The sequence below is a fragment of the Heteronotia binoei genome, unplaced genomic scaffold (genome assembly GCF_032191835.1).
Source record: "Heteronotia binoei isolate CCM8104 ecotype False Entrance Well unplaced genomic scaffold, APGP_CSIRO_Hbin_v1 ptg000323l, whole genome shotgun sequence".
Classification (NCBI taxonomy): domain Eukaryota; kingdom Metazoa; phylum Chordata; class Lepidosauria; order Squamata; family Gekkonidae; genus Heteronotia; species Heteronotia binoei.
Genome location: NW_026800017.1, coordinates 539705 through 561544, shown reverse-complemented (window position 1 = coordinate 561544; position 21840 = coordinate 539705). Strand labels below are relative to the sequence as shown.

The following is a 21840-nucleotide window of genomic DNA, read 5'->3' as shown; positions in this document are numbered from 1 at the left end:
AGGCATTGGTAGTTGGCTATTTCATCGGTGCTAAACAAGGGCCCCCAAATAAGATGCACTTCTGAAGACATCCAGATGAACTACCACTTGATTGTCTAAGCTGCTGTATCAGAACTGCTAATCATAGCATCAGATTAATAGAATCAGATATAAATATTGGGGACTACAGTTTCTACATCTTGTCCTTACATCAAACAGGGTCAACCAAGCATCTTTCCCCCCCTCAAGGAAAAAAAAAGGAAAGGTCCCCTGTGCAAGCACCAGTCGTTTCCGACTCTGGGGTGATGTCCCTTTCACAACATTTTCACGGCAGACTTTTTACGGGGTGGTTTACCATTGCCCTCCCCAGTCTGGGTACTCATTTTACTGACCTCGGAAGGATGGAAGGCTGAGTCAACCTTGGGCCGGCTACCTGAATCCAGCTTCCGCTGGAATCAAACTCAGGTCGTGAGCAGAGGGTTCAGACCACAGTACTGCAGTACTGCTGATCCTCAAACACAGTCATAAAAAGAGGCAAGTATAACAAACCGATAGCTCCCTTCAAAGAAATGACCAAAATAGCATAGCATATAAATAAAATACACAGTGGTTTACCTGCAACTGGTGGTCTAATGTAAGATATGCCATTGGGATGGAGTTATCAGACCCATTCGTATCTGTTATGAAAATACACATATAGTCTGAGCTTCAACTATTCAAAGTGATCTTAAACATGCTGAATCTTTGCAAGAGCCCACTTTAACAATGATTTCATTAAGAGGTTGTAAAGGATACTTTGAGATGATTAAGTTTTGTGTGGCATTTGCTTACTTCTTCCTGTATATACATGGAAAAACCTAATGGCCTACATCAACTGGTCATGCAATAAAGCAGTTTATCACTGATCAACCACACAGAACAGCTAAGTACTGGAAATGTAACCAAGTCAGGTTCATTGTGTGAAGGGTCTCTGTATTTTTATTCCAGTAGATGTCTGAATTGAATTTTAATATCTGAAATAGCCAAAATGCTGATTTGCTTTTTAAAGAAATAACTTTTAAGATGGTTAACAACTAACTTGATATTGTGTTGTATTGTTATTCTATGCTATCCCAAAAACTCTATGGAGTCAGGCAGAAGGATATTAACCTCTAATGAATTAAGCAAAACAATATTTGTTGGCCTATGACAATAACCTGTGTGCTACCGGTGTAAGTTGTTCCCCCAGGTTAGTCTGTTTCAATGTCTAATTTTCCAAACCTATTTACAAAATATTATCTTATTATTACAGAACACTGTATACAAGGACAGACTCCTAGGGTGGGTTACTGTTGTATGAAAAAACATAGGAAGGCCCATGGAGTGGACTGGACTTCATTCTGGTCAGTTTCTACCTATAAAACTTAAGTAACTTTTTCATATTGCACTGGTAGTCTCATAAATTCTACCCTCTGCTCTAGGTCGATATCAGCAATTGTTTCAGTGAGAAGTCTTGCCCCTTTAAGTCTTAAGGTCGTACAAAGATATCCATCCTATCTGTCATGTACACACTGCTTACTATTCTAGATTAAAATATTTTACAAAGCATCTTTTGCATGGAACCTTTACTCCAAGTACTTGCTTTGTAACAAAACTGACATTCCAAAGTCTAATACCATGAGATTTGTAAAATATGTTGTACATGGTAATACATGTACAACAAGGTAAAGGTGACTGCCATCCCCCACCACTGTGTGCCCATTTTATTATGGACTCGAAGGAGGGAGAGAAAGCAATAGAGCTCCTGATGCGGCTGCTGATATTTGTTTGCCTTCCACAGCAGTAAGAGAGGGAGGTCCGAGCGTGACGAGTTCCTCCTCCAGCTGCTCCTGATGCTGGATCATGTTCTGGAGGTTGGGCAGGCAAGCAAGCAAGAGGCACTAAGAGTTTTAAACTTTTTAACTTTCGAGTTACACATACCTGCTTAACATAAACCATCAAATTATTGATGAAAACCCCCAGCAACCGCAAGAACTTACCTGCAGAGTCATCAGGTGTCCATGGAAGACTACGAGCTGGCTTTTCAGAGGTTGGTCCCGAGGTAGTGATCATTCTCACACTAGGACTAGATGATCTACTGCTGTTTCTGCTTTCCTGTAAGAAAACATTTTAAACCAGCTGTTATTTGGATGATGCCACAGCTATCTCCCCACCCCCAAACAGGAAAATATTTTTGAGCACTTTTTAAATTGTTCTGCTATAGTCATTTACTATTAACTATTCTATAAAAGTTGTTACTCCCAAATGTTTGAAATTAACATTATCTCAAATTGTTTGAAATCAAGCAACGGTACCAGCTGCTTTTAACAATCTGACTGAAGTGACAGTCTAGTTTGATCACGACCATTTTTCTTGTGGGCTTGAAGTTAACGTGGTGATTTTCAAATGATACAGCAGGAATGTCAACTGGGAGATGTTCTTAAGTCTGTATTGAATCATGAAAGCAGAACTTTGGTAAAAATTGTTACTTTAGTACAGGGCTTTTTTTTTGTAGAAAAAGTCCAGCAGAAACTCATTAGGCCACACCCCCTGATGCCACGCCAGCTGGAACTGCGTTCCTGTGCATTCCCGCTAAAAAAAGCCCCACTTTAGTAGATTTATATTGTCTGCAGTGGCAAAAATCTATCAGAAATCAGTCTAGGTTCCTACAGTTCCAGACCAGCATTGCTTCAGATATAACACAGGAAAAAAAGTAAGATCAACATCAAAGAAACCTGCACAGATAATTTCATATTACAAAACAATTGTGTGCTTGAAACAAAATTATGACATCACAAAATAAATCAGAGTAAAATGCACATGCACAGCTGCTAGTGTGGCACTACAGATTGGGATGCTTCCTCTGCTATTCCAGCCCCTGCTGCCCAAAGCATAATGACTAATGAGAGATTTCTGACTTCTTCCTTATGTTGAAAAATGGATAGACTCCTATCTGTCATGTACACACTGCTTACTATTCTAGATTAAAATATTTTACAAAGCATCTTTTGCATGGAACCTTTACTCCAAGTACTTGCTTTGTAACAAAACTGACATTCCAAAGTCTAATACCATGAGATTTGTAAAATATGTTGTACATGGTAATACATGTACAACAAGGTAAAGGTGAAAAATGTGGAGCAATACTACAGAGAAAGACTTGCAGACCTGCTCTCTACATCCCACAGTTCCTTTTTATAGACTAAAAGAGTGTATCCAGATTATACACTGACAAGTGTGTAAGGAAATGCCCCTAATTTCCAGAACACCGTAGTCACCCGTCTGGTTGCCAGAGTGCCTGGAGACAGAGCTCTCACACATCTGCCAGAAGGACGTGGGTTTGCCTACCAGACTGGAAAGGACTTATGAGTACTAACAGCCACAACGCTAAAGCAGCGCTCCATGTCTCTGGAAGAGCGCCAGCAAGGAGAATGGATGGTTTTCAGTCGCTTCGGGCGAACGCCATCTCTGTCTTGGAGTGGAAGAAAGTGCGCTGTTAGGAGCTATCCAGGCCATGCGGTTTTCAGCCTTGACCATACAATCCACTTTGGGAGGCTAATACCTGCTATCTTCCAGCAGTGCCAAGACTCCATTTTAGCACAATGGGAAGCACACGTACGCAACAGATGTTACCCACCCATGGAGCCATCAAGCTTATCCAGGTGTGGACCCTGCCGAACCACCAAAGCATTTGTCCAACAGAACCCAGGACAAAGACTGGTGGCAAGAAGAACACTGAAGAAGAAGACCATCTTCAACCAGAGCAAACCAGGTGTTACCTAGGTAGTAATTTGGCCATCTATTGTCGCCTTTTTAGATAAGTATAATAATCTTAAGCACCCCTCCACCCAGTAATTTCTCCCATTCCTCTCCCCAAGTGTCAGTCTGGAGCCTCCCCCTTGACCCATGGTTACCTGTTCAGCCAATCAGGTAACCCAGGCCCAAGCTTGTTCATTGGGCACCCAATTAGGTGCCACCAATTAACCTGCTATTGGCTACTGCAGAAGTCTGGCCCTTATGGTCATTGCAGAGCCTCCCCTTTTTCCTCCCCCATACCTCCCATCTTCTGAGGGTCCAAGGTAGTCTATTTAACCTCTGACGCACCTCCACTCAGGTGTGAATCTAGCCGTACCCTATCTCCGCTGTCTAGATCCATCCCCGATCTTGGCCAGTTGAGGGTCCCATTTTCCCTGTCCTCTTTCGTCGCCATTGGAGCCTTCCTTGAAGACTACGATAGGTAATTATTACCCTGTTTGTCTATCCATGTGTTGTCTCTATCTCTCTCTCTATTTTTCTTAGGACTGTAGGAATGATTTTATGAGTATTTTATCTTGTATGTAAGCCTATATTTTCTGGAATAAATTTTAATTGTTTTACTTAGAGTCCCTAATATTTTAAGCATTAATTTCTGGATGTGGAATCCTGTATACACAGGTAAAAGATCCTGATTAAGCCAGGTGCCCACCTGACAATTCCCCATCCTCATTTTGAGGGCATTTTGGCTTACAAGTGGGTGCCTGCAGGGATTTGTTGGAAGCATCTCATTTACTCCTACCATTTCTTTTTTCCCTTTCCTGAAAGCCCCCAGAGCATCTCCTCTTTTCTTTCTTCCTCCTGTCTTTCGAGGGTTGCCAACCCTCAGGTAGGACCTGAAGAATCGCAATGGATCCTGGAATCATAGTGGATCTCCCAACTGTAGCAATCAGTTTCCTACCTTAGTGTAGTGAGTTCCAGGTTGGGAAATTCCAGATTTGGGGTAGAGCCATGTGTATTGGGGCGGAGGGGGGGGGCGGTTTGGGAAGGGAAGCAACCTCAGCAGGGTATAATGCTCCAGAGCAGCAATGTTCTTAAGATAAATGGATTTCTGTCATCTAGAAAGCAGTTATAATTCCAGTTGATCTCTATGCCCCTGGGAAGTTGGCAACCCTAGCTGTTGCCAAGCCTGGATTTACCAACCCCCAGGTGGAACCTGGAATTTTCCCAGAATTGCAACTGAACTCCAGACAACACAGATCTGTCCCCTGTAGAAGAAGGATGGTACTAAACTATGTTTGGGATATGACACTCTTCCAGGTGGTCAGAGGCCTTTTTGAATCTGGCTATGGTATAACATCTGGCTGAGGCCTCTCCCTTCCCCAAATCCTGCCCTCCTCGGACTCCACCACAAAATTCCCAACCTAGAGCTGGAAACCCTACCTGGCCTGGCCACGGCCCCAAAAAATCCTCCCTCAAAGGACAAAATAGGCCTGGAGAGGACCCTGCACCCTTGCCCTGCCTTTTACTGACAGAACAAAGCATGGAATACTGAAGTTGCCTAGCAACAGCCTCTGAAGGAATCCACTGCTTGAAGCTACAGGTGCTTTATCATTTTAGGTTTTTTAAACCCCCTCCAATGTGTGTGTTTGTATGTATGTATGCATGCAAGCATGTGTGTGTGTGTGTGTGTGTATCTATATATCTCCACATTTTCCTGCAAACCTAGGCTATTCATGTTTGTAGAAAAATCTGTCTTGCCTGTTCACAGCTACACTCACAGATTAAATATCCTCAAATTTAGCCGACTTGGCTGTAAGTATACAGGTTTATGACTGCGTGCAGTCCCCTGGAAAAATGAAGGTGGTTTATCACTAATGCAAAGAAAAGCTATCCATTGAATCAGATGGCCTTACTCTTCCCTGTCCCTATATTGTTTGAAGGTGAAGAACCATGTACACCATCCAGAGCACCTTGGAGGAAGATGGGACAAAATACACTAGATTGATATACATACAGTCAGAAGCCTTACTCCAGGCACAGCATTGTGCCTGTACAGTGTATGGAAATGGCACTGTTGAATCTAGCCTGCAAGAGGAGGTAGACTACTCGGTAGCTTGCTGTGACCATTTCACTCAGCACTTTGCAGATAAAACCTTTCACATCCATTCCAACTTGAATTCTATATTAGCAATGATGGCGTCAGCTGGGAACAGGTTGCTGAGACTGAATAAGTTGAGGAGTATCTCAAACAACTGAACAGACTGGATATAGTCAGGATCCTTGGAGGTTTTAAGCTTACCACTTCCTTGTGTGACTTTTGCCCTTCCAGGCTTCAAGTGTGTGTATGGGTAGTTTACTGGGTTTGAGAGGTAGGTGAGGCCTTTGTGTGGGTATGTGGGGGGGGGAATAGTTGCCTTAGTGTGAAATAGGCATCCACTTCTAAAGAAGCCAATCCTGGACCTAGGAGATTGCAAAAACTATTGACCAGTCTCAAATATCCCATTCTTAAGCAAGAAATGGATGGTAGCTGGACAACTTCAAGCTTTTTTGTATTAAGCCAATTGTTTAGATCCTTTTCAATCTGGTTTTAGGCCTGAAACAATCCTGGTCATCCTGCTGCAGGGCTGGATTAACAATTAGGCAAATAAGGCACTTGCTTATGGGCCCCCATGCCTCTATGGGCCCTGGGCCAGCTTTCCCCCCACCCCAGTTTCCCCCTGCGGCTAGTTTGCCTCTTCCTCCGTTGGCCCCTTTCCCTCAGTTTACGTGCCTCGCTTCCTCCCCATAGCTTTCCCCTTCATCCATCCACTCTCCCTGTCGCTTAGTCTGCTTCCCTCTTCACCGGACCCCTCCCCATTGTTTCCCCGTAGCCAGAAATTTCTGGGTGGGGGGGCCCAGGACATAAAATTTTGGGTGGGGGTGTGTGGAGGCTTGGTTACTTTTTCCAGCGGCCAACTGCCTGGCCCCAGCTCACTTGCTCTTACGCTCTTGAGGGTGGGAAGAGCCTGGGGGGAGCAGCAGCAGTGAAAATGGGGCCACGGAGAGAGAAGGGGAAGCAGGGAAGAACCCGGGGAGAGCGGCAGCGGAGAAAATGGGGCTGTGGGGAGACCGGGGGAGAAGCAGGGAAGAGCCTGGGGAGAGTAGCAGTGGGGAAAATGGGGCAGCAGGGAGAATTGGGGAGGCAGGGAACAGGCCGGGGAGAGCGGCAGTGGCGAAAACGGGGCTGCGGAGAGACCAGGGGAGGCAGGAATGGGGTGGGAAGAGCTTGGGGAGATCGGCGGTGCGAAAATAGGGGAATGCCTTTTTAGCCACCAGTTCCTGCCAGCTGACACAGGAGCCCCATGGTGCAGTGTTAAAGCTGCAGTACTGCAATCCTATGCTCTGCTCATGACCTGAGTTTGATCCCTGGCAGAAGCTGGGTTTTCAGGTTGCCGGCTTGAGGTTGACTCAGCCTTCCATCCTTCTGAGGTCCGTAAAATGAGTACTCAGCTTGCTGGGAGGAAAGTGTAGATGACTGGGGAAGGCAATGGCAAACCACTCCATAAAAAGTCTGCCGTGAAAACGTTGTGAAAGCAACGTCACCCCAGAGTTGGAAACTACTGGTGCTTGCACAGGAGACCTTTCCTTCCTTTTCCTGCCAGCTGCAGAAGGAGGTGCAGGCAGTTGGGCGGGTGCTCCAATTTGGAGATAATTTGTGAGGGGGCCCCCAAGATTTCGACTGCCTAGGGGCCTCCACAGGGTTTAATCTGGCCCTGCCCTGCTGGAAATGGACAGGAGTGTGACTGTTGATTCTCCTTGCCCTCTCAATGGCTTTCCATACAATCAATCAAGGCATCCTTCTGGACCACCTTTCCAGGTTGGGGTTGGGAGGCATGGTTTGCAGTGGTTTTGGTCCCATCTGGAAAGTAGGTTTCAAAAGTTGGTACTGGGAGGCTGCTCAGCCCCTTAGCCTGTGATTACACTATGCTCTTTAACATCCACATGAAAGTGCTGGTCAAGGCCATCATGACATTAGGGCTGGGCTATCATCAATATGCAGATGGCATAAGGTATATCTTGTGCTTTAGAAACCCTGAACAGGTACCTTTAGAAACCCTGAACAGGTACCTAGAGACAGTTTTGTAATGGATGTGAGCTAATAAACTAAGCTTAATCCTAACAAGATGGAAGTGCTACTGATGAGTGGGAGGTCTTACTTGGAATTTAAGGTGTCAACCATTCTGGATGGTATTACACTTCCCTTGAAGAAAGAGGTCTGCGGGTGGCTTTGCATCTGGTCCTACTGCTGAATAAGTAGATGGCAGCTGTGGCCAGAAGTGCTGTTTATCGGCTTTTACTGGTTAGCCAGCTGCTGACTTCTCTAGGCCGAAAAGATCTGGTCATTGTGATGCATGCCCTGTTTACATCTAGATTACAGAATCATAGAGTTGGGAGGGGCCTTGGGTCATCTAGTCCAACCCCCTGCACAATCATGCAACCCTTCCTACCCTCCTTCTTATGATCTGCCTAAGTTCACAGAATCAGTATTGCTGTCAGATGGTCATATAGCCTCTGTTTAAAAACCTCCAAAGGAGAGTCCACCATCTTCCATTAAATTCTGTGGGGAGTACTATCATCTTTGTGGGTAAACTTCAAACACACGGAACTTCACACAGCATTCCACTGCACTTCCTGCACTGAATGCATTAGTACTGGTGAATGCTCCACTGTAGATATGGAGAGGGAGTGCCAGGTGAGTGTATGGATGACAATGGATTAACAAGAAAAGTACTCAGGGCAGTCTGGAAAAGAACCTTTTTCACTGAGCACTGACTATTGCTACTGCTACCAATTAAATCACTATCCCCATGTCCATCCAAAAGAATGGACAATCAAGTGGAGATACTCACAAAGGTAGAACTGTTCTCTTTGTGTCATGGAGATCTCAAATAGGGTCTACAGGGTGTCAAACATGCAGCCCAGGGGCTGAATCAGGCCCCAAGCAACTGGCTGTCATCTGCTTCCTTCTCCTCTCTCTTGCTTCCTTCTCCAAAACAGCTTGCTTTGCAAGGCTTGCTCAATCACACAGGAGCTACAGAGCAAAGTCTCTATTTTCTCCATTGGCTGAGGCTCCTCCCTTGGGGAGGAAGAGCTTGCTTCGCCAGGCTCTCTCAATTGCACAGCAGAGTTACTGAGCCAAGCCTGTTTTCCTTCTATGGCTGAAGCTCCTCCTCTTCCTGGTCCCCTGGGAAGAACCCAGAGCTTCCTTTGCCCAGCTCCCTGAATCCCATGAAAGAGATACAAAGAAAACACCTTTAAGACCAATGAGGGCTAACGTTTTAAACGTTTTATTTTAAGGGTTTTTTTAAAAAAAATCTGTGTTTGTCTGTGTTCTTTATAAAGTTTATAACTCTCCTACCTAATCTTAAATAGGTACACACCCAGCCCGTCCCGACATGGCTCGGCTTAACAAGGTCTCATTTATGCCAGATCCAGCCCTCAAAACAAATCAGTTTGACACCCCTGGTCTACAACAACCACAATAACCACTTGGAAACCAGTTCTTCCTATGCGGTAGATGGTGTTGCCCACCTATGCCCCTACACCTTTTTTTAAAGTGCAATATAGATAGGTATATCTACATGTGTGACACTTCAAGCATGAAAATGGCAAAGCTATGTATGTTAATTTTTATACCTGTTAAAGACACCCCTATATGGTCACAATTCTTTCCACAATAGATACTGCAGTAGTGTGCATAATTTTCAACTAATTCTCAACTACCCTTCCCCAATTACTTATGCCATCCATCCAGATTTATCTTTCCTCCTCCAGCTCAGGCAGCTTACATAGTTCTCCCCCTTTCAGCATCATCCAAATAAACCTCTGAGGTAGGTTAGGCAGACCAGTTCTAGGCATGCTATGAGTTCCAGAGCCAAGTGGGGATTTGACTCTGAGTCTCTCTAGTCCTAGTTCAACATTATAACCACTATAATGTATTTGCTGTCTCCTTGAGATCTCTTCAGATGGAAAGGGGGCAATGGGTTTTCTATCAAACACACAAACAGTGCTGAGAATCTGCATACTTTGCTACTAGGTCACTAATAAGTCACAGTTTTCCTTAGCACTCACCCAGGTCAATAGTGGAATGATAAACGGAACACTGTTGCCCTTCTGAAGGAAAGATGTGAGGAAACAAAGAGTTTTTCTGGAAAAATAACCCAAAATAGCAATCAGCTAAATTGACAGGCATGGATAGGTGTTATGAAGGAGGCTATGTAGTTTCAAACTGGATTTTGAAAAGGAATAGGCACTAGAGATCATATGGCAAATTTACATTAGTTACTGGAGCATACAAGAGAATTTCAGAAGAAAATCAGCTTGCATTTCATAGATTACAGCAAAGCTTTTGACTTTGAGGATCATGGAAAGTTATGGTTGGTTTTAAAATAAATGGGTGTGCCACAACATCTGATTGTTTTGATGCACAACCTGTACTCTGGATTAAGAGCCTTCTGTTAGGACAAAATATAGAGAAACATAATGGTTTCCAGTTGGCAAGGTTCAGGCAAGGGTGTATTTTATCTCCCTATCTCTTCAATCTGTATGGAGAACTTATCATAAGGAAAGCTGGATTTAGGTGAAAGTGGCGTGAAAACTGGTGGAAGGAACATTAACAATTTGAGAAATGCAGATGATGCCATATTACTGGCAGAAAATAGTGAAGGCCTGAAACGATGAAGGTTAAAGCAGAAAGCACAAAAGCAAGACTATACCTGAATATCAAGATGACAAATACAATGACTACTGGGGAATTACGCAACTTTAAGGTGGACAATGAAGACCCTGAAATTGTTCAAAATTCTCTAATCCTTGGCTCCATCATCAGCCAAAAGGGAGACATCAACCAAGAAACCAGAAGATTTGAGACTGGGGAAGGCAGCCATGAAGGAGCTAGAAAAGATTCTTTAGTGTAAGGATGTGTCACTAGTGACCAAGATCAAGGTAATTCATGCCATAATGTTTCCCATTACTATGTAGGAGTGTGAAAGTTGGGCAATGATGAAAGCTGACAGAGAAAGGTGATTCATTTGAAATGTGGTGCTGCAGGGGAGTTTTATGGATACTGTGGACTGCCAAAAAGACAAATCTGGGTTCTAGATCAAAGTAAACTTGAACTCTCCTGGGAAACTAAAATGACTAAACTGAGGCTATCATACACTTTGGTCATATTATGAGAAGACTGGAAAAGACAATACTATGAAAAGTTGAAGGCAGCTTGAAAAGAGGAAGACCCAACATGAGATGGACTGACTCAATCAAGGAAGCTGCAGCCCTCCATTTGCAAGACCTGAGCAAGTCTATTATGATAGCACATCTTGGAGGTTATTAATGCATAAGGTCACCATAAGTCAGAAGCAACTTAATAGCACTTAACACACACACACACAAACACAACTTCTAGTTTATTCTCAGTAAAATTGTCCATAAAGCAGAATGGCTTGTTGGGTTTACTCAGGGTAGGCCCAATACAGCCATTCAGCAAAATACAATAAATAGATGGGCATGTTTCAAATTCAGAAGCTGACATCATAAAAAGGATGAAACTAGTACATTTTGAAAATTAAATATTAATGTCCACTATCAAAAACTGATCACTCCTCTGAACCTCACTCAGTCAGGATAGTTTCAAGAATTGGTCACAATGTTTTAGTGCCCATGAGATGAATTTTGCCGCTGTTTCTAAAGTCCTCTTGTCAGACATCAAAAGGAGGTTTAAATAGATGAGAATTCACAGAATGGGCTGGATAGGTAGCCATAAGCAGACCTAACATGATTGCTCTGCATACATTACATACATGTGTAACGGGTTCAACAACCTGAACTCCACAGGGACATAACCTCTGCTCATGTGGGATTCCCTGAAATCTACCATTTAGCTTTGCTAAATGGAGTGTGTTAAAATGAGCTAAGGAGAACAATTTACATAAAGCCAGAACTGTAAGATAGGATAAAGATGTACTTTAGGAAAACAGAACTGAAGACACAAAATCCAAATAAACAGGTAGGCAAATTAACTTGGCATTGGAAAGGAGCATTTGCCAGTCCAGCTCCTATTGCAGAGGCCTTGTTTAATCCCAGCTCCAATAAACAGGTCATAGAGAACCCTATTTCAGCAAGTTTCTTGTTTATACCCTGGCTCCAAGGTCAGACTGAAGCCAGCTCACCATAGTAGAAGGAAGTCAGATTGAGACAGCAAAAGTCAGAACTTGACTGAAAACTGCTGTGCAATCCACATGTTAAGATGGATTGATGCATACATCAACTACATGAATGAGGCCATGTGCCAGCCACTCTGGTTGACTACTGCACTGCACATGTCTTGTTCTTCCCAGCTTCTTTTCCTGAAGGCCTGCAACCAGAGACTAAACAAAGAACTGAACACGGGGTAATATGCCTATGCCGATCTTGTGGATTTTATACTGTGCAGTAATGCACTCTTTAATATAGATTTATACCATATAGGAATATGGTATGTTACTGGCCGGACTTCTGAAATACTACCAAATGTACAGTCCATTCCTTTTCTTTCTATATGTAAAGCCCTGCTTTGTGGAATAGGTGAAGTAGACAGTTTAAGATTCTTCTACTGCTGCCTTTCCCTTTCCATCTAAATTTACTGTTGCCAGAACACCCAAACTGTAGGATTTGCCTTGGAGATATATCCATCTTCCATAGGTTGGATCTAAATTCATACCTCTTTTTCCATTACACTGGTGCTTCCCAGCAAACCAATATCCAGTTCATGATATTGACTCATCTGACCCAGGGATCAGTCTTTCTTAACCCTCTTCTTCAAAACATCTCATGGCAGAAAACACAAACTTACTTGTGCACATCATTCTATGGACTCTTGTGGCACCAAAGTGGGGTTTGTTTCCTATAAGTTTTACTTTTAACCTTTAAAATCACTAGGGCTATGGAGATGGTGGACTGTCTTCAGTCTTCCTTCCTTGTTAAGTCCCAATCAAAATATTTCCCTTCAATGAAACTGTTTGCAGGCTGCGCTTGGATTGCCAGAAGGTTTGAAGAATTATCTGAACAGAGCTACAGAACGAATGCAGATGTCAGTTGCTATTCTCCTGTGCATTGGTCTAAAGGACATTTTGATACCCAGTGGGCTTTTCCTGGAAACCTGTTTATGGACTGTGTTTGTAGGAATGAATCTGTGATAGCTGAGCTACTGTTGCATGTTGATTGGTGCCTTCCACTCCTGGTAATAAGCAGCATGTGTGACTGGTGGGTGGCAACAGAGTTGCTAAGGACTCTGTGGAGTTATGTTTGTTCCTCTTTGATTCTTGCCTCTACAGCAATTACTATGCTTTACACTTTGTTGCTGAAAGAGTTAAGGAATCAGCCTCTTAGTATTGGGAGGAGTTAACTCTTACCTCCCCAAAATTAGAATGTAAGAATTACCTGAAGGACAAAGGAAAGCATTTGATTTAATTCTCTAGTCTTTGCTGATCTGATTCAAAAGCAGTACTACAAAATGTTGGTTCCAAAGGTCACACTCAGGAAAAAGAGCCTCCAAGCACATGTACTTGGGTGCTACTATTCAGTATCTGACATTAGACATACACTCATTTTCTTTTTAAAAAGATCTGCCAATTAAAAGTTTATTTTATGCTAACAAGTAGAATTTTGAGGCAAAAGTCAGTGATATCCAAATTATTTTACAGAGAGACAAAATTAAGGAGCATAGTTTTTCTCCTTGCAACATTTCACCTAGCAACCATAATCTGAATGCTGATGTTATGTCTTTTATGTATCTGTACTTCTGAAAAATACCACTTTAGATAGTGAAGTGAACATATCGATAATTGCAAATGAGAGTCTATGTATCTTCGCAGCTATATTTCCTAAACACAACTTTTGAAAAAATGGTCAGATTCAGAAAAGATTAATAGTAAGGAATAAAGCTGGTAATTAACCACTAAAGAAACAAAAAAAAAAATTAAGGTAAACTTTGGTTATCATCATATGGCTGGTTTGAGGTTAGATACTGGCAGCCACATGACTGCATGTGTAACTGACATCTAATAAATATTTCAAAAGGGTTATGTTAATGAAATTTACAGCCTGTTGTCATGCATATTCAATTGGAATTAATTTCTAGCAAACTCAATTTTATTTATTTACATTATCTGTAAATTATTTGTGATATTTATCACTGACATTCAACGTGTGTTATACAATGTAAAACAATGCAATCAACAGGATGATATATCTAATAAGCAATGAATAAAACCAGAACTGCAGATATTTGATATAAAGCTAGAACTGCTCCCAGATAAGCATGCAAGGGGCTGTAGGTTATGAAAATGACAAAATAATAAAAAAGCAAAAGCAAAACAGCAAACAATCATGATACAATGCTGAGATTTTTCTTGCTAATGCAATATAGAGCTATGAAAGAAAACATTCAATTTCCCATCACACTTCCACAGATATTTCATGTATCTGGATTAGGAATGTTCAAGCACTTTACATTTTATGGTACCCTATTTGAGTAGTTGGTACATCATGCAATCTACTTAGAAAGCTAAGAGTATCAATTAATGATGAAAACGTTGCTTAGAACATTTTATGAGTTACAAAAAGGAGAAATTCTTACCTGGTTGGATTCTGTTCCAGCAACGCTAAGGTCCTGAATGGATCTGCGCCTCTGTTGTCCGTTGCCCGCTGACAAGGGAAGGGGAAAAAAATGCTGAAATGCAGTCAAACAAAGTAAGAAGGGTGCGACAGTTGTAGAAACAGCTTGGAATTTGTACGGATCCAGAGAAAGGGAGAGAGAGAGAAAGAGAGTTTGTATATGGGCAGGAGGGGGACAGCAGAGGGACAGCTGCAAAGTTTTAAGTAAAAAAAAAAAACCCACGCTGGCATGTCAACAGAAAGCGTATCCTAATACAATAACCACTCCTACACCATGAATAGCTTCTGCACTTTCCTTCACCATCTTCTGTCACATGCGCTTAATGCTTGGGGGCTGGCACTGATGACGACATCTATTTCAAGGAGGTTACGTTATGGGGATTTCTAGAGAAGGCTGCTAAGATAGGATACTGCTACTCTGTTCTTTATACTGATCCAGCAATTTCTTGTTCTTTATACTGATCAACAAAATTAGTAATCAGCAGTACCATTTTTAAAAAGCCTTTCCTCTCTGTCTGTCACAGCAAACCCAGCTCCCAAATAGTATTCAAGCAGTAATTTTCCTAATTTGTTGTAGAGGATCAAATAGACTTATCTGTCCCATTCTAACAAGAATTTTTTCTCTCAAGTTTAAAAATGATCAACCATTGATGAGATACATAAGAATAAAACACACATCTGTAAATGTTGCAGGTCAGTCAATCAAGAAACTTCCTACAAAAGACAACATGTTCGGTGTGTATAATTCCTTAAAGTATTCTGTCACTACAAGGACTTTAAAAAAAAAATACTGGTTCTGGGAAGTCTGCTAAACTATCCAAGGGGAAACACCAACAAGTTAGGATTAACAGCTGACAAAATACTCAGAATTCTTGGTCTCTGAAGATTGCATTACATAGCTTAAAAAAATAAAAATAAAACCCAAGACCAGCAGTAGCACTTACAGCAAGCACTCCAACAATGACAAGCACATGCATAAACTTCCCGGAGTCCCTCAGTTCATCATTCTGTGTTTGCACCCTGCACCTTCCTTTTGTTGAATGCCTCAAATTCAGCTTAGAGTTTTTCAAGGCTTAGCAAAAGTGATCAACTGTTTTTACAGCATCAAGTCATTCTATTTTGTTCATATATTCAATGCAGTAGAAGTGAAAAAAGCTACGCAGTAAAAGGAGTGAATGGTCTTCTTGAACCAATTCTTCTGAACACTGTTTTGATAAACGTCATGGACTTGATCCAGCACAGTATTTCCATGAATGCAAAGTGCGACCTTCTCAGCTCTCCCACTCACTGCAGCCTGAAAATGCCATGTGAAATCCTACTCCTGAAGGAGACAGGGCCCCCCAAAGAATAAGTCTTTAGGGGGCATTTTGGGTTCTCACCAAAAAGTGGGGCTGGGCTCTTTGCATCCATAAAAATCATCATGCTGGATCCAACCCATTATCTTTCCTGGAGTTAAGCTATCAGAAGTAGTGTGTTCATTGACATTTTTACCAGTTTCTCATACATGTATTTATTAAGTTTTAAAAAGTACTTAAGGTAAATAAGCAACTTTAAAGTTTTAAAAAGTAAACAACATTTGAGAAAATATTGAATTCTTTAGCTTGATTGCAAACTTCAACCAGACTCCCAAAGTATTGTTGCTGGAGGCAGGTTTTCAGGGACACAGTGGGCTGCAGCAGTAGCGGGGAAGTGTCCCAATTCAGTTCCTCTCTGCAAACTTTCCTCATGTTACTCTGGATCTAAGCCTCAGATTTGTGGCTGATATTTTGACATGCAACATGATTCAGAATTTCTGGCAATTCAAGATTTATTTACAAAGAACTGAGAGAGGCAAGTTCTCAGCTCCTAAAATCTCCCACAATGGTCTTGAAGAACTGTACAAATGATCTTTCAGTTGCTCTCAATACATGTAAAGCAATATGCAGCATAAGCTGTAAAGAAACAGCATTATCTGTGAATCATCAAGATTTTTCATTGAATGCAATAATTTAGTGGTTCAAATCACAGCGACATCTATACTGCTGAATTTGCTCCCGGACTAGCAATTCAGAAAGGCCCTCAAGATGATCTACCCATGGCTGATATAACAATTATATACACATTTCATTCAACAGTTCTATTCTAAAATTAGCTCAGCTGAAATAAACTTGCAAAAAATATCTGGAATACTCATTCTGATTTCAGATTAGCAACATTTGTGAATCTAAAGAACTCAGCACATGCATGGCCGAAATACTATATCATGGTCATCTAAAAAGTTAAAACGATCAGTGTGGGATAGAGCTAAACATGAATTATTTCTCCCCCCACCCCATTCAGGAAGGTTATGCTCTGTAGCACTGCGGAGATCAAAATTTTTAAATTCAGAAACCTTCAAACCAGCAACACAAGGCAAAAGCAAGCTGTTAGGCTAACACATTTTTAGTGCTGTTCATTCTTGCAGGCATTTAGCAAGCAACTCAAATGCAGCCAAAGAAGCAGAATAAATACTTGTTGCTCCTGTATTAACATAGATACATGACTAGGAATCTGGCCATGGAAGTATACACTGTAAATGTTTTTTTTTAAATACTATATTTTTAAAAAGTGCTTTAAAGGAAAAACATGGTATTTATATACTGGAGAATATCCTGCTGCACAACTGATAACTAGTATGTACACATTTTCATAAAGTTCTAGTGATTGTGAAATACTGGGTAAAAACAGAGGAGAGGCAAATGCAAATAATCAAAATCATTGACTCAAAAATGTGATGTGACACAAAGATCTTCACCACCGGAAAAATATAAAACAAGAATTAAATTAAACTGGAGTTCAGCAGCCTTCTAACATAAACCATGGCATTTTCAGGAAATATACTCCTAAAAAGTACTGACAGTTTCATAGGCGCTTCTTAGAAGGGTTTCATAAGTTCTTAGATTGGCATCAGTCTGGAGTTTTTATAGAGTCTGTTTTTATATTTGATGATTTTGTCTTCTAGTCAAGGTTTTAGATCTAGTGGTTTTATTTGTTTTAGCTTCTGTTACACAATTTGAGCCACAAATTGTTGAGTCCATAAATATTTAAAACAAATATGTCACACAAGGAAGCCAGAGAATAAGCTGCAATGAAATCAATGAGACCTATCTAAGCATCCTATTGAGATCAGATCTACCTCACTTTTTATGAACTGTGCCAAAGGGTAAGAAAAATCAGAAGTCACTTATGGAGGATCTTATTCTTGACACTCTTCAGAGCCTAGCAGTAGTACTGAATAAAGGCAAAGGTTCTTAAATCTTCTTATAAAATCTATCACAGTGGTAAATTGCTAATTAACATTCTTTTTAGATATATACAGAAAATAAAAGCACTAGATCATCCAAGAAGTCCATGAAAAAAGGCATAACATGAGAACCGCCTGAAGCAACAATTTAAAGACACATAGAAACCTGCAACGGAATCTGAGTCTGTTGCTCTCAGGAATACTTCCCTTGTTATGTGAAGAAACATGAGATGGCTTTCTTATTTTTCTACGCTTTAACCAGTTAAAATGGAATGTGGAAACAGTTATACTAAGGGGTTACTTCCAAGGTAAAGACATGAACACTGCCAAAAGGCCATGTGAGGAATTTCATGCATGAGGCAGAATTTATGAGTTTCCACTTTAAAAAATAATCCCTGTCTTGCTAGAAAAACTGCTCCTAAAATTCCAGAAATGGCATAAACACAAAACAAGAAAACCTCATGAGAAAGGAAGGAATCACAAGTGTAAATTCTGGTGTGATCTCACACAAGACTTGTGAGTATCTGAAGTGGCATTTGGATTGTGGCCTAAGAGTTACAACATCATCCAAACCCATAAATGGTCACAGGCCTTTTTTTAGCAGAACTTCAGCTGTTCAAATGTGTGCTCAACTCTGATGACTCAATACCGCCCAAGTCTAAGAACTTCATATTTTATTAGCATGCATCTGATGAGGTTGGCAAGAAATTATTACTAGCCAAAAGGTTTTCATTAGAACTGCTTTGGATGATAAGATAATAATTTTGTTCCTATAGATTTATCTATTCCATAGATCGCTTTTAATTGCACCACACATCAACTACGACATAATCTTAAAAAATGAGTTCGTATGACTTCTGGTTACTTCTAAATACCAATAAATATTTAACCCACTTCTAAAATGTTAAACGGAAATTAATGCACTACCATTTGTGCACCATATAAAAACAACTGATACCCAGTGTAATATGTTAAGTATTAAAATAACTACCAGTGCAGAGTTTCTATTACTATATGATTTTGTAATACAATCTGAGTAGCCTCTATTCATTACGTGACCTGGGAATTGTTTTGTACAAACTCACAAACACAGCCAACACAATGAAATTCTCTGCTGTATGCACTTGTATATATTGGAAATATTAAGAGGGATACTATCTTGTTTTCCTACAGTGTATAAATTGTACTACATTGAGACTGGTAAACCAAGCCCTTTTAATCCCTCACCTTAGAAAAAGCTTTTAGCCATGCTAGGCCAGAAGTTAAAATGTCTGTCTCTTTCTCCAGGGCATTAGTCCAATGGCTAACCCAGCAGCAATACCCCCAAGGTCCTAGTGAGCATGCTGTACTTCCAACAGGGCTGTCAAACTCCCAGATCCCAGCCTTGATAAACCTACTTTCATTTATTCTCATGAACAGTGGAGAACTATGGCAAGATGCCTGTTTATGCCTGGGAAAGCCTTATTTTACAGACTTGAACACATCAAGTACAATAGATAACTTGCCTTGCGCTTTATGCACATCTGAAATAGGATCAAATAATTTTTGCATCTCTAAGTATTTGCAAATCCCTACTCTCAGTTTGATCTGTAGTGTAAATATTATTTTAAATAAACTTGTTCAAGCCTAACAATATGCTCCTGGGAGTAACCCCACTGAATAGACTTCAGTAGGATTCTGAGTAGACTTGCTTAGGATTGCGCTGTTAGTTTAGTTTACAAAATGTGCGCTATTACTACAGCACTCTTAAAGTGTTCAATAATTTCCTTTCAAAATCACAAAATATTTAATTCTAATTAAAACATCCAGTTGTCAGATGCATTGCTATAATTCCTCTTTAGTCAATCCTGACAACTGTCATAGAACTAGTTAAAAACCTAGATATTAAATTTTTTTGTTGCATTTATGCTAACCATATTTTTACCTGGAGGGACTTGACAGTTGGAAGTAACTGAATCAATATATCAAACTTTTAGTATCTGCAAACTAGATATTTAGTTTAAATAGTATTTGCATACACGAACTTCCTCAGCAAATGTAAAAACTGCATACACAGACTTGCTTTTCTTTAGGGAAAAAACTTCTGCAGTAAGACAACAATGCTACTTTCACATGAAAAGACTGAACTAGTATTTTCTACACTGAAAAAGAAGCCAGTCTTACTAGATGCTTCTGTTTGTTAGGATTCTGGAGATCTGGAACAAAACATTTTCTCATTCTTCCAACAAGCCAATGCCAAATAGCAAAATTATTTCATCAACAGGAGCAAGAAGTATTTAAACATCTGATCATTATTCCAGCATGGACCCACTTAGTCGGTCTGTGATACCTGGTATGATGATCTGTGGGACATCCAGAATGGTGCCAAATGAAGCAGTTTTACGATGGCCTCGTTTGGGTTTGGAAAAGGCTGAAAAAACACACACACATACAATACACATGCAAACAACTACAACAGCAACGCAGAAATTATTCAGAACTGCACTTCTTAACTTCATTTGGTTAAACCACAGTACATGCAAAACAAGTCATGCAGAATATACTGCAGAGCTCTCCATTCACGCTTAAAACAGTAAAGCATTCGTTAAAAGCTACACAGAAAAATAGTTTCAACAGTGTTAACACAGCACAACATACCGTAATTAGTTACAGTTAGAAGCCAAAATATAAACCAAGAAGTACAACAGCAACAGAGGAGACAAACCCTGCTTTCACTGTATATTAGTATATGCATGTTAACAAGATGTATACCCAATGCTGTGGTCTGCCTGTTCTCCAAAAAGCCTTATTCCCAAAATGAAATAGACACAGTATTTCGTGAACTTCATGAATTTTTGATACTGATATTTTAACATTACCATATCCCAAGATTTCCTCCCCTCTGCTGTTGATTGAAACTGAGTTTTGTTACCATTTTGAGAAAAAGCCAGATCGACCAATCTCCAGCACACAGTCACACAGATTAAGATTAAAAAGTAGCATACAGCTATTTGACAGAAATGCATTAGATAATAATATAAGGAAGAGAATGGTAACTCAACAAGAACAAATTAAAACTTCTTGGTAGGAACAGTTTTGTGAATACTTTATGCAGCATATATTTCTGTTTTAGGACAATGATTTCAATATGGTTTGAAAATTGTCCAGTACGCTGCAGGGATTTGTTTTAACCAACTCCAATATAACCCACTAAAAAAATTATTTCTGGCATATGATGTTGGATTGGAAGAGTGAATGGAACACAGGAAACTGGCCAAAGCAGATTTAAGATGTTGTTTTAGCGAGCTTACTTTAAAAGCCTATTCTCAACTACTTGCATAAGAGTGTACAAGTAGCATTTGGTGTTCTGGTAATCTAGTAATAGAAGGAACAAATCTATCCTTAAATATATCATGTATTCTAGTCCCAACAGCTTTTCATTTACTCAGCCCATAATACACGGTGCTGTTAAAGAAACCAGTGTTTGCAAATCTACCACAGTTTCTCCGTCATAGTTACTGAACTATCTTTAACAGAAATGGTTTTTTAAAAAACAGATTTCTGTACTTAACATTTTCATTATTCTTCCTTAACCAGAAGGGAAAATAGAAACCCTCACCAAACCCTAAGAATAACGCATTGCCTCTAAACTTTATATATACTCTACTGATGTCAGGAAGCTAATCTGGTATAAAACTAATGAGATCCCTAATCAGTCTCAGGGCAGATGTATGTTGTATGTCTCCCTGTGACAGCCACACCTTTTAATAATGTTAATAATAAATAATTTTATAAATTGAGTGGGAGTGTCAAAATAATTTTAGTCGTATAACAGCTACATACAAACACTGACAAAATTTTAGATTATGACTGTTATGGTTAAATTAGAACATAATAGGCACCTGGCCAATATTTCATCAGAAATAAGCAACAGCAAGGTTGTTACTTAAATAAAATGCCTGGTGAGTTGTAGCAAATAACAGGATTAGAATATAACTCCTTTTTATAATGTGAAAGTAATCACCTGTAATATATAAGAGCAGTAAAGCTTCAGTTAGACCAGGCACAACTAAATGATTGAGGATATAGGCTACAGTCACAATCTGTAGATAACTAGCAATCTCAAGTAATAATAGGTACAAGAATTCATCTAA

At 40.4% G+C, this 21840-nt stretch overlaps 1 protein-coding gene across 3 annotated transcripts in view; it reads right to left on the bottom strand.

Annotated features, from left to right (window-relative positions):
* Positions 1 to 21840, bottom strand: part of LOC132590589 (mitogen-activated protein kinase kinase kinase 7) — a 37683-nt gene that overhangs the window by 2094 nt on the left and 13749 nt on the right. For 2 of the 3 annotated variants that reach the window (XM_060263532.1, XM_060263534.1), the window contains 4 exons: positions 20037 to 20117; positions 14408 to 14475; positions 1998 to 2112; positions 595 to 656 (listed from right to left, as the gene is read on the bottom strand). In XM_060263532.1, the coding sequence (XP_060119515.1) occupies positions 595 to 656; positions 1998 to 2112; positions 14408 to 14475; positions 20037 to 20117 (326 nt within the window). The remainder of the gene's footprint in view (positions 1 to 594; positions 657 to 1997; positions 2113 to 14407; positions 14476 to 20036; positions 20118 to 21840) is intronic. The other variant, XM_060263533.1, reaches the window with a different exon arrangement.